This window comes from Zootermopsis nevadensis, unplaced genomic scaffold (genome assembly GCF_977971745.1).
Source record: "Zootermopsis nevadensis isolate Lab colony 2312 unplaced genomic scaffold, Znev_1.0 Znev_ptg000009l, whole genome shotgun sequence".
NCBI classification, from domain to species: Eukaryota; Metazoa; Arthropoda; class Insecta; order Blattodea; family Termopsidae; genus Zootermopsis; species Zootermopsis nevadensis.
In genome coordinates, this window is record NW_028259141.1 from 3,098,178 (window position 1) to 3,110,901 (window position 12,724).

At 42.8% G+C, this 12,724-nt stretch overlaps 1 protein-coding gene across 2 annotated transcripts; it reads right to left on the reverse strand.

Annotated features, from left to right (window-relative positions):
* Positions 1–888: 888 nt before the first annotated feature.
* Positions 889–9,965, reverse strand: LOC147874337 (uncharacterized). 2 transcript variants are annotated; one of them, XR_015534268.1, is made up of 3 exons: positions 9,914–9,965; positions 3,768–4,098; positions 889–3,020 (listed from the first exon to the last, which is right to left on the reverse strand). XR_015534268.1 is itself a non-coding variant. In XM_087345575.1 (3 exons), the coding sequence occupies exons 1-3, from the start codon at positions 4,902–4,904 to the stop codon at positions 3,003–3,005; spliced, it is 390 nt and encodes a 129-aa protein (XP_087201701.1). In that variant the 5' UTR covers positions 4,905–5,185; the 3' UTR covers positions 889–3,002. The 2 variants fall into 2 exon arrangements, 1 of the variants encoding a protein (XP_087201701.1); XM_087345575.1 differs by lacking the exon at positions 9,914–9,965 and adding an exon at positions 4,864–5,185.
* Between the last annotated feature and the right edge of the window lie 2,759 nt (positions 9,966–12,724).

Genomic DNA, 12,724 nt, shown 5'->3' on the forward strand with positions numbered 1-12,724 from the left:
AGTTGTAACACCCCGTATAATTTTTCAAAACTTGAAAAAAATATTTTCTGTGTTTATACAATTTGTAACACTTTATTTCCTCTATATCATTATTCTAATATTGCCCCTTACATTGTCATTATCAACAAATCAGCTGAACTGACAGTAAGTCCGCGTTCAAGGATACGAAGCAGAACGGGGCTATCATCCAGCTGCAAGGATTTCAGCGCGGCTGGCCGGTCAAAAGTTGAGAGCGCTGTGTGAGGTGGAGTGAGGGGCAGTTCACTGGTACAGTGCGCATCGGGGCTGCAGCCGGCTCATAGTAATCATGATTGCCCGTTACCATGTGTTTTAACCTGGCTTCTGTATCGCAATCTGTTTCGTGGTTAATGTTAATGAGTGTTCAGTAATTCTGTGTGCTGACTATTTTTTGTTCTGATAATGACAATGAGCAAAGGAAGTGTATCATTTACACATGACATTACTTTTTCCAAATTCTTTGAGTGAAAAAAGTGGTGTAAAAAACCATGGCCGTTCTCTTCGGGACTTAGAAATAGCTAAAACATCGTCGATGTAAATTTACTTTTCATTTATTTATATTGTCATGTATTGAAAACCTATTCTGCGTTTCCCCCTTGCGCAGAACTGCCACTCACGAGCGGCCATTGGGTAGGTGAGCCGGAAACTCACTTCATTTCGCATGGAAACAAAGCACCGGGTGATCCATAAGAACTGCCTACTATTCACGTGCATCTAATACAGGTATACTCTGTACAAAAATAAGTCGAAACACTACAATATGGCTGACACTTATCAAAAGGCCACGCTTCGCCACTGCATGGACGTACAATGGGAATTTAAGCCTGTGGTGGAATACATTCAAACTGACACAAGGAAATGCAATGTAAATCTTTGTAAAAATGTTTGTTTTTATTTGCTCTCTGCTTAAATTCTAGTTACATACAGAAATTTGTATCATTGGAGTAAACAAAGAAATCAGTAATGAGATACACTTAAGCAAAGAAACTGTATTGATCATCTAGGATTTTAGATTTTCACAGCGGATATCCGAAGATATGCTAGACAGTTATCATAAAATCTTATTGGTGCCAGTCTTAACGGTGAGTGGAGTTCTATGTCAATATTCAGGTCCACGTTAGAGGATTCTGGAACATTAACTACGCCGTCAGAAGAATCAGTTTCGTTACGTGAAGTAAAGAAATCGAGATTAAAAAAATCGAAAAGCTGAACGGTTGGAGATCTTTCCTTGTCGAAATTGAAGTCGCCTTTAGACCGTCTCATGCTTCCGTAAAAAAATAAATAGCCATAATTCTGGTGAAACGGATTGTAAAGAGAAGGTACAATGTATTTTAATGTTAACAAATCACGTCCTTTGTGAATTAGCAGTTCATTTTCGTGGTGAATCTGCCATCGATTAGTTGGCGCATGCGCAGGTATATCGATCTCGGCTCTTCGCTCCTCTGATTAGGTTGAGCATGAGATGAAGGCAGGCAATTGAACCGCGTGTAAGGATTTCTGTAAAAATCATTGTGCCGTGTTCAGTGCAGGGAATTGAACTGGGTGCAAGTTTAAAGCGACCTTGGGCTACGTCACACGAAGGCGCCATGTGCTCTTTTATCTTTCTTTGTCTGTAAGTGCAACTGAGCTCGGAGATATTTTGCGACAATCAGGCTCAGGCCATGCGTGAGTCAGAGGTCCGTGGTCCAACTTGCGCTCAAAGAATTTTCAAATGACAAATGTTATGATTGTATGTAACCTCTCTCTGACATCGGAATCTGCACCCCTGAGGCCAGTGGGTTATCGTGTCGTGTCAGAACCCTAACAATCACCGTACCCTATTCAAGATTGCAGAACCTCATAACCTGATGGAGCGTTGCAAAATACCCGAAGAACGTCCAGCGGACCTCCCACATAAAAGTGCATGAAGAACGATTTTCACTCCGACAGATTCTTAATATGCCAAATGTAACAAAGACCTTTCAGAGAATCTGATTTTGAAAATGAGGTACCCGTTTAAGACTTTCGAAATTATCTTTCAGTGGGGGCTCTTAAATTGGGGGGGGGGGGGGCTGGACAGCGGCCCATCTTACCCACCGGTTACCTCAAACGGTTTTCGCCAGGGACACAAACGTCGCTTTTCTTTTTTTCGGAACATCACATACGACAGACAGACAGACATAAAAGAACTCATCCTTTTTTCACGTTGAAGCGCTATGCTTTGTGCCTGTCAGCAATCGACTGGGATTCTTCGAACAAAGAAACAAAAATCCCACAACAGTGGACAGTCGTTCATGGAGGTGGCGCTTTTACCGACACTCACGTGACAGTCAGGGAGGAAAATCTCGTCTAAACAAATCGCTGTGACTGACGGCTTCAGTTTAAAGTTGAACAATAATTTATAGCAGGGCTAGAAAGACGCATTTTTACTGTAAAGCTCTCAAGACTTCCTGTTTGTGCTTTCCTTCCGCTTTGAACACGGAAGATGGTATCCAGCATCCAAAAATATCGTAAGTATAATTCAGACCTGTTTAGGGGCTCCAATTTTGTAGCGGAGCATTTTACAAGCGACTCCGAGTGAGTGACTTCGCCATTGGACCTAGCACTGAAACGAGGCCTTCTCAAAAGTGTTCTGCAAAATAATAACAAAATGTAAAGTATATGAACACAATCGCCAGCCACGGTGCGAGCGCTTTCAGGTCAGCCACACCACCGCTGCGCTCTCTGGAGATGGACAAACTAACTAACTCCCTGGTAGGAGAACTCGCATGTCCCACGCCGACAACAACAGAGACCTCCACCGGCCACGATCCTGCGCCAACTTCGTCCATTTGCCATCCTCAAGGCCGCCATTCACGATCGCTCCAGATGGATGACATCCGAATGGATGACGTCCAAACGGATGTCGTCCAAAGAGGTACTACATTCACGGTCGCATCACGCCAGTCGCGGTTTGTTGTCTCTCTGTGAAGTGCGTGGTGTTTGCGATGGACGAAGAATTGGTACTAGCTACGGCAGTATGCCTGTATATTAAAAGGAAAAAAACCAAAACGAAAGTGGTCAAAGCAATGGCTCTTAAATAGAAGCAATTTAAGTCCTTATGCTCCTTTCTGAAGCAACTTCTAAGGGAATTTTCTTTGTTGGCGGTAGGATCTTTGGTTTTAAATAAAACCACCAATTCTTCATTGCTAAGCTTCTTTTAGCTCTATCATGATAGTCTTCATTACTTATCTGCCACAAACATGGCAACTCTCTATATTTCTCAATAACCTCAATAACAAACTCACGACCCGACATTATACAAGTTTGGACTTCACTGGACGAAGGCTCGTGGCAGACTGGCATGAGAATGGACCACGTTTCCGCCACTCACGAACCGATTTGGAGTGGCTCGATCGCCGATTCCCCCATTCACTATACGATGGCGCGATGGAGTGATGGAGCGATCGGATGGATTATGGCTCGACAGAATATCCAAACGAGCCCACCACGCCACGCCAATGGACTTCAGTTTCCGCGTTCACGGTACAATTTTGGAGCGACACCGCGCCATTTGGACGAATGGAGCGATCGTGAATGGCGGCCTTCACAGTCCACCTTCCTAACATCCATTTTGGTGTTATCCTCCCACCTCCTTCCTGGTCTACCCAGTGTTCCCTGCCAAAATTCCGTATGCACCCCCTGTTTCCCCCCTCCATGCGTGTCGCAGTAGAACCTGAAGATGGCGACGTGGCGTGTTCTTTATGGATAAAAGTGCGGCCCTTCCTTACCTCGATGTGGCATTCCGTTCCATTGACTGTCACCGCCTGTTCCTGTGGGGTCGTCCTGGTGCGTCTGGACTTCAAGCGACGGCAAAGGTCAATAAGCTTTGCCCCAGAGATGGAATAATCGAGTTGGAATTTCTCAGTTGTTTCCGTGAAGTGGTTCATGAACTTCGACCACTGAACAGACAGTTTGAAGACCGCGTTTCCCCTAGTTTTGTCAAACACGATTAAGCCCAAGAGGTTCGGCGAATGGTGGGCCACTCGCAGCAACCTGAGGAACTCGTCCAGCAAAGTGCCTGCGTAGAAGCACGCCGGATGTCCAGAGCCGGAGTAAGGGCTGTTAAAAAGAGGAGAACGATTCTGGATACAGCTTTGTGTAAGGAAACACGATTATTCACAGAGGCAGTGAGACGGCCATAAAAATATAAAAAGTCACATGACACTGCATAATTGGAGGAAACTGAGGCGATGGAACGTAAAAGAATGACCTTGCAGCATTTTCTGGAGGTCCACTCACACGGAAAGCTCAGGGGGAATGAACAGTCATTGGTTACATTTCTTGTTTCCAGGAATAAAAAATAAATCAAGAAATGACGTCCGTATTTGGTTTCCCCGAACAAATGAAAACGATTAATGCAACGCAAAATCGCGTACGAAATTATAACAAGTGTGCAACGTTGCAATTCAAGCAGACAGTATTCCCATTTTAGCAATATTTCCATGGCGACGGCCACAAACACCTTAAGTGAAAATGATTCTCGCAGGACGACAATGGTCACAACACACAAACAATGTCAAATGCAAAAATCCTGATGTGTGCGTCACATCACGACACCTTGCAGGTAGACGTCGGATTTTCCGGTTTGTGATGCAAGTGTAAATCACGCAGTCACACTCAATGGAAAACAACACACGTCGTGTAAAATGCATGAATTCGATGCTGTTCAGGCACAAATTACGGTCACTCGCTCCAGTCACCAGAAAAACGATCAATAAATCCAGTTTAATCGAACTGTGCACAGCGACAGAACTTCAACGAACCCACGACTCCCACGTGACACGCGCCAATGTTAAGAAGAAGAAGAAGAAGATGCCTACGTACGTAGAATGCACTGCAATAAGCACGCCAGCTTTCACTAGCATCGTTTCAGAGGAAACAGCTGTTCTATGCGCTCACACAGCCCCACAAAATTAAACTCGTTCTGTGAATTCCCCCAACACAAACATCTACCAGCCAGCGCGGGCACTAAATCAACAACACACTGCACCCTGCCAGATACGATCGTATACTGGACACACGACAAAGAGCGCCTGCGCTGAGACAGGGTAGGAAACTTAAAGTGCAGAGATTACCCACAAGCAACCAGCTTTTCCCGTATAGAATCGTAATCTTCGTAATGCACGGGATTACTCATGAGAAGCTTAAAAATTATCAAAATTATTACAATTTTAAAATCATGAAATTGACATTATTTCGACAGAACGAGCTGCACTACATTTTGCAAAGTTCAAAATTGTTACATCTTTCGAGATTACAAATGTTTTTAAAAAACCAAAGTTAATTTGTATTATTTCGTTAGGCTGCGTTGGCTTTATTCGGGTTGTATACAGAGTGAGTCTAAAGTGTGTTCACAAATTTTGTGTGCGTGTTCCTGGATCACAAATAAGAAAAATGTTCCAATGAACATGCGGGTACAAATGCTTCTTTTTCAAAAAAATAGTCAAAAATAATTCTCAATGTATGCCTTTATTGCCCAGTATAAGGGCAGGGATATTTCTTTTTAACAGATGCTCAAACGTTTCTCCTCCTTCCTCCACACATGCACGAGCACGACGTACACACGACTGGCGGATTCGTTCGTACACACCAGGGTTTCCTCGAGTCATCTGCCATGCATTCTGCACACATTCCCATCATTGTTTATTGGTGTTGCTTAAGCGATGAACTTCAAGTGACCCCCACAGATAAAATTCCAATGGAGTCAGGTCCGGTGACCTCGGTGGCCATGCTACTGGGCCACCACGCCCAATCCATCGCTGAGGGTACTTTTCATTGAGATGACATCTGACGCGATGGGAGAAGTGTGCTGGGGCTCCGTCGTGCATAAACCACATTTGTCTTCTTGTATTCAGTGGTACATCTTCAAGGAAACGTGGCAAGTGTCTTCTTAAGCATCCCCGATATGAAGGTCCTCTTAGACGCGATGGACCAACAAACATGTCGCCAGGAGTTACTGCCCAAACGTTAAATAAAAATCTTTGCTGGAAGCTGGATTCACTTTGATATAAAGCCAATTCATTGAAACTTATTTTATGCTATTATTTCAAAAATGAGACATTTGCGACCCCATGTTCATAGGAACATTTTTTCTTATTTTTGATCCTGGAACACGCACACGAAGTTTGTAAACATACTTCTGACACCACCTGTATATGTATGCAGGGTACAATCGAGGAGAGCCCAGTGGAATCACCTGTACTCAGATTTCGACAGACTCTTGCTGGTCTGGACACGTGAGATCGGTCAGTGACACTCAGGGTCGAAGATGTGTCGACCGTTTTCGATTGGGTCTGACTCGCCTGGAAAGGCTGCCATTACGAAGTTTCGTCATGTTCTTTCCGGTTTCAACAGGCATGGACGGTCTCCTTTTTAGCAAGTTTCACTTGTGTATTAAAGGGTGCAGAAATTTGCCTACCCACCCAAAAAGACAACTAAAAGCGTCTCCATAGCAACGATCAGCTGGTTAATGCTATTCAGGGAAGCGATCGCCGTTTGCTCTGAGAGTCTAAGAGCAACTGCACGATTAGGGCTCGCGTCTTCAAATGCCGGACTCCTGGCTAGAAGTCAGCACGCACTAGGAAGGTCCTGCGACCGGCCTACTTCATTAAGGGTTTCCGTGGTTTTCCTCGGTTCTATGGCAACCAAATTCAACTTATTTAGCCCTCACAGCGCTAATATCAAAATTCAAAATTGTGCTCAAAGGCAGAGACCCTTACTATCACCCCTTTTCCACTTCCAAATGCCTTCTCCTTACAAAACCTATTTATACCTGAAGGACAAGCGGGCACTGCCTGGGGTCCTTCGTTTTCGAAGAGCTCAAAACTTCAAAATCCTGATTCTGTCTCAAACTGCTGTTTCTTGCCATTCTCCTGTTCGCCTTCGTTGAACCTTCTTCAGGATCTACCAAGATTTTAATATAAACACAACTGATACTAGGATACTGGGAACGACCCGTTCTTCAAGTGCCTGAGCTCTGAGGGTCCCAACTTTTTGTTGGCTTCGATCTACAGACATTTTGGTAGGACTCCTTGGACGAAGGATCGGCCCCCCGCAAGGCCTGTACCTGTACACAGGACAACACAACACAGAAAAACGCGGACAGACATCCATGGCTTGAGTGGGATTCGAACCCACGGTCCCAGTGGCGCAAGGCCCACGCCTCGGACCGCGCGGCCACTGCGGACCCATAAACACAACTTAGCAGAAGGAGCAGCCACTGAATTTGATTTTCATTCCGTTTGTCATATTCTAGAAGCCCCGATCTAACATTTCTGCTTCGTCCGAATCCTCACGAACGCCCGGAAGTCCCCCACAGAATTTTGCTCGCCCTTTCTTCTCTAGACGCAATTAATAAGCGGCGACTCACGAGCTACAAATATTTGCGCAAATCGTCAAGAGAGGTACAGATTAATCTGCGACCAATAAACATGTATGATAAGTTTGGTTCATTATCGTCTGACTACAGCCCTCATTTGCACCAAAGTTTTACTGTTGAAAGATGACTCTTGTGGAACGTTGGGCCGTGAAGTGTGGTGAAAGTCTTCCGACGTTTCAGAGGCGCTTACCGTCTCCGTTAATCATGGCCGTGATGTTGGGGGCCCTCAGCACCACTGAAACGTCGACCAAGTTATACCAGACGACAACGTCCCGGAATCTCTTCATATTATCCGGTGTGAGGACCATTTCGGCAGAAAGCCACAATCTCAGTTATTACAGATGACAAATCGCGCTGTCAGAATAGCAACTACCTCGTAACCTCATGTACCCCCACGCCTGCGCCCAGCGCTCTCAACGCTTCTTAATACCTTCACTTGCTGGATATCTGATCGACTTTTCCGGTTATGACCTCGAAAACAGTCTGACGCACTAATTTATCGCACACACAGAGTGCAGTTGCACTGGCAACCTCATTATTACCCAATCCTGTTTAATTACCATTCATTTTATTATTTTGTCCTCTCACGTGTCTTTTATTCTTACCCGTGGGCCCCAATAATTAAAATTTTCCGTCTAAAATGTTTCCCATGCCTTCTCCATGCACTTCCCATCCATTCCTCGGCCGAGACTTCAAATAACGAAGCTCCTGTTCTACCTTCCGCAGTCTCTCGGCAATTCTCGTCAGTGTCCATCCAGAACATGAAAAAGTTTGCGGTTTCTCGATGATTCCAGCTCTAACGATCACTTTAACTTTACGTATGAAAACATTACGACAATCTTACAAGCGCATGAACGAAGTTTGTGCGAGATTTACCTCCTATTCTGATGCGATTGGGTGGAATCAAAGACCAGCTAGCCTCTTTGAAGTCTTCCTCACGTGCTTTTGACGGGCGAGGAGAAACAAAGCTTCAGAGATAGAGACTGGCGGATCGGATTCTCTGAGACAACAACAGATGCTGATTGTGAACTTTTGCTAGACAACCATATCACAATTCCTTGATCGAAGTTTACTTCCAATCGACGGAGACAAAACTGATTCTTGCCAAGGCAATCGGAAAAAAAAATGTCGTACTTGTGGGTTATCGGGACACATCGCTTTAAAAATAGGTTAGGTTAGGTTAAGTGAGGTTAGGTTAGGATAGGTTAGGTTAGGTTAGGTTAGATTAGGTTAGGTTAGGTTAGGTTAGGTTTGGTTAGGTTAGTCTAGGTTAGGTTAGGTTAGGTTAGGTTAGGTTAATGTGTGTGGATAAATGACATACTTGAAAGTTATTATATTTTATTTCAATAAATGACATACTTGAAAGTTATTATATTTTATTTCAATAAATGACATACTTGAAATTATTATATTTTATTTGGATATGGATGAGATGTTAATTGTTACAACCTGTCTCCGGAGGCCAAAATTCGCTTCTTGATTTTAGAATCGTTTTAAAAATATCGCCGTTATGTAACAACAACCGAGTATACGCATGCGCAGTTTTCCGACAAATCCGATCCAGAAATTCGACTCTCTCGTTTTGTGTCCCGAAAACCAGAAGTACCAAGAATGTTTTGAGGAACGACGTCTGCTCAATTACCAATCACACACTGCATCATAAATCCTTATCCTGACCAGCCCTGCCAGCCTCGACCACTGCATCCAACGTCTGCCTCTTGCAATGTCACAGCTGCGATCTGAGCTCCCGTTTCAACGATGAAGAAAGTTATTTTTAAACACTATTTATAGAAGTTAGTGGTTACTGTAGGCTACACGGAATGACGAATTACAAGTTCTCAGCGAAGCTACTGGTCCCTGCACAGGGTCATTTGAACGCGATATTTGACGACACAATAAATCAGCCTGTATCTTTTAGAATATTAATAGGACAAATGTGCTACTTTAAATAAATGTATATCTAACCCTAATGTACATGTTTATAATAATTGGAAACATTTCCCTTCAACTTTATGAACCGCCCTTTCTGAAACGTAATGCACGGCCTGTAATGTTGCAACAGAAAACTGTTTTGCTTTTTACGTTCTGAGCACTGCGCCACTAAATCCTGGTTATATTCCACTGTTAATTCGTAATTTTGAAAGGAATATGATGTTCGAGTTACATCATGTTTGAATAACTCAAAGTAAATAGTGATTTAATTATACAACATTTGTATAATTAGACGTCTTCAAATAACCATCAAATCTCAAGTCTGTCTGAGAAAAATATTTCGTCGTCTGAAATCACACACTTTTTATTTGCGGCTTTAAACCCCGTCAGATTACGTGGTCACCTCACGCCAACGAATTTTGTAACAGAATTGTGCGATTTCGATCTGAAAACGCGAAATATGACGACACAATAAATCAGCCTGTATCTTTTAGAATATTAATAGGACAATAGTTCTGCACTGAAGGAAATTAAAAAAGTTTCAAACTAGTACATGATACTTACCAATATCAATTTTGTTTTCTTAACAATTTTCAACTTCTTAATGCAAGCGATTCCATGGGAATGCAATATTGTTGATTGTATTTTAAAGACAACGTAAACAAACTATTGCTGCGTGGTCATGGCCCACTATTTACACAAATCACTAACAGAGTAGAAAATAGTTTCACAACTCTAAATCGTAATACAATCTTTCTCTATGCAGTGTACTGAAATACACAAAATATTGACAAATATTAATTTCAAGTGAATAATTTATTCCGTCATTTTACAACAAATTTCTTCAGTACAAACAATAAGATAGAACCCCTTGACGTTCTTATGTCTTGTGCCTCGGAGCTGTTGTGTCACTGGGATCCAGTTCCATTGTAGTTGCAATATATGAAATATTTGTGCAGCGTTTTCTTTGATACAGAACGGATAACGATCCAGCACATGTACAAATTCATCATTTGTTCTTTTAAATGTTCTATTGTATGTTACGTGTTTTGCCCGTTGTCATAATATGTAAATTACCTTTACAAAATTATGCAAGATGCAGTTCCTCATGCGAGCGTCGAGTAGTCATGTATTTCTTAGTGGCGTCTAAAAATGCGTGCTTCATGAACATTTGTAGGTCTTGAATTTTGCAGTACAGAATTTAACCACACAATAAATAGTTGGTCACACTCACAACTCACAAATGCATACTTCAAAAGACTAAGAAACCTTCCAAAGGAGGCGAAGAAGACGCCCACTGGGTTGTAGAGCCAATAAGGAGGCTGCCATTATGCATTTGATCAAAACATGGTTTTATCATTATATTGTAAAATATAAGAAATTTCTACAAACAAAATAACACAAATTTATTTAATAAATAACTAATCAACGAGACATTAAATTGATATGAGCATCATATTTGACCATTGCATTCTGAAAAGTATGTATTTCGGACAACCTGGTGCCTTCACACACAAGGAGAATAAGGAAAAATAATCTGTTTGAAAACACAAACATTCATGTGTATTTAACAGGACCATCATCAACCAAATGATTCCGAAATACATCAAAGTGATATATATAAAAGAACAGTCATTTAGCGAGTGGTTTTCAAATACTGCTCCAAAACGCACTTAGGTAAGTATATTTTCGCCGGGGATGCGTTCCTGGACGAACCGGCGTAAATTGAAACTCACTAGTAATATAATGGCATTGCATTTAAAACACTGAAATAATGTAAACAAAATAAAGGGATTTGAGGTTTTCACGGCGGTGAGTATGAAGATTTCTGTCTTATATCGCTGATTTTGAACAAAAATTATAAATACAGTCATCTCTGCAATTACGAATGTTTCGTTAACGCGAATTTGCTCCAATGAGATCGATGAATCGGTAAAAGCTGTTTGTGAAATGCAAACTTTTGCATATGCGAGTTTGTTCTTATGCGCTTTAAACTTTCAAAGGACTAATTTCATTTCTGCGGAGGTACCGGGTTTATTTTTACTACGCGATTTTCTATAGGTCGGCGTCTTACATGAACGCATCAATCACATGAAAGAATCGCAGTCAATCGCGGGGACCAACGAATTGCGGATTGTAAGTGTAAAAAATATATTTTTGAAATTCCTTTTATTTTTAAGATTTCCGTCTTCTCGGTTGTTGCGCTGTGTAGACTGGTCGATATTAACCAACGTTTCGGAGGTCATACTGCCTCCATCATCAGGGCGATGAGTATGAAGATTTCTGTCTTCTGGGTTGTTGCGCTGTGTAGTCTGGTCGATGTTTACCAACGTTTCAGAGGTCATACTGCCTCCGTCATCAGGGCGATAAGTATGAAGATTTCTGTCTTCTGGGTTGTTGCGCTGTGTAGTCTGGTAGATGTTAACCAACGTTTCAGAGGTCATACTGCCTCCGTCATCAGGGCGATGAGTATGAAGATTTTTGTCTTCTGGGCTGTTGCGCTGTGTAGTCTGGTCGATGTTTACCAACGTTTCAGAGGTCATACTGCCTCCATCATCAGGGCGATGAGTATGAAGATTTCTATCTTCTGGGTTGTTGCGCTGTGTAGTCTGGTCGATGTTAACCAACGTTTCAGAGGTCATACTGTCTCCGTCATCAGGGCGATGAGTATGAAGATTTCTGTCTTCTGGGCTGTTGCGCTGTGTAGTCTGGTAGATGTTAACCAACGTTTCAGAGGTCATACTGCCTCCGTCATCAGGGCGATGAGTATGAAGATTTCTGTCTTCTGGGTTGTTGCGCTGTGTAGTCTGGTCGATGTTTACCAACGTTTCAGAGGTCATACTGCCTCCGTCATCAGAGCGATGAGTATGAAGATTTCTGTCTTCTGGGTTGTTGCGCTGTGTAGTCTGGTCGATGTTAACCAACGTTTCAGAGGTCATACTGCCTCCGTCATCAGGGCGATGAGTATGAAGATTTTTGTCTTCTGGGTTGTAGCGCTGTGTAGTTTGGTCGATGTTAACCAACGTTTCAGAGGTCATACTGCCTCCGTCATCAGGGCGATGAATATGCCAATAGGAACAACAAACAAACCAACCAAAAAGCTAACTAAGGGCGGTGTCCTGCGCAAGCGCAAGACATCGTGTCTTCCTAGGTGACACCATTCCTGCGTACGAAACGCATTGCTGGAAATGGTAAACAGAGAGCCTTATAACTGAAACGGGAATTTGCTTAAGCTAACGGGGTTCTGTCGTGGCGGGAGCCTCGACCACTCAAACTAAGTTCAGTTGCTGCTGATGGGAGGTTATCCCGTCAGGCGAGTTGTCCAAAGAATCTGGTTCCTTGCCTCTCTGAGGTTTGAACCCAGAGAGGGAGGGG

What these genes read in the sequence shown, in the direction of transcription:
- LOC147874337 (XM_087345575.1), bottom strand. Translation starts at nt 4,904, where the DNA reads ATGCTAGTGAAAGCTGGCGTGCTTATTGCAGTGCATTCTAC. An exon ending in CTTATTGCAGTGCATTCTAC is followed by an intron (nt 4,099 to 4,863) that starts GTACGTAGGCAT and finishes TCTTTTTAACAG; the next exon opens with CCCTTACTCCGGCTCTGGAC.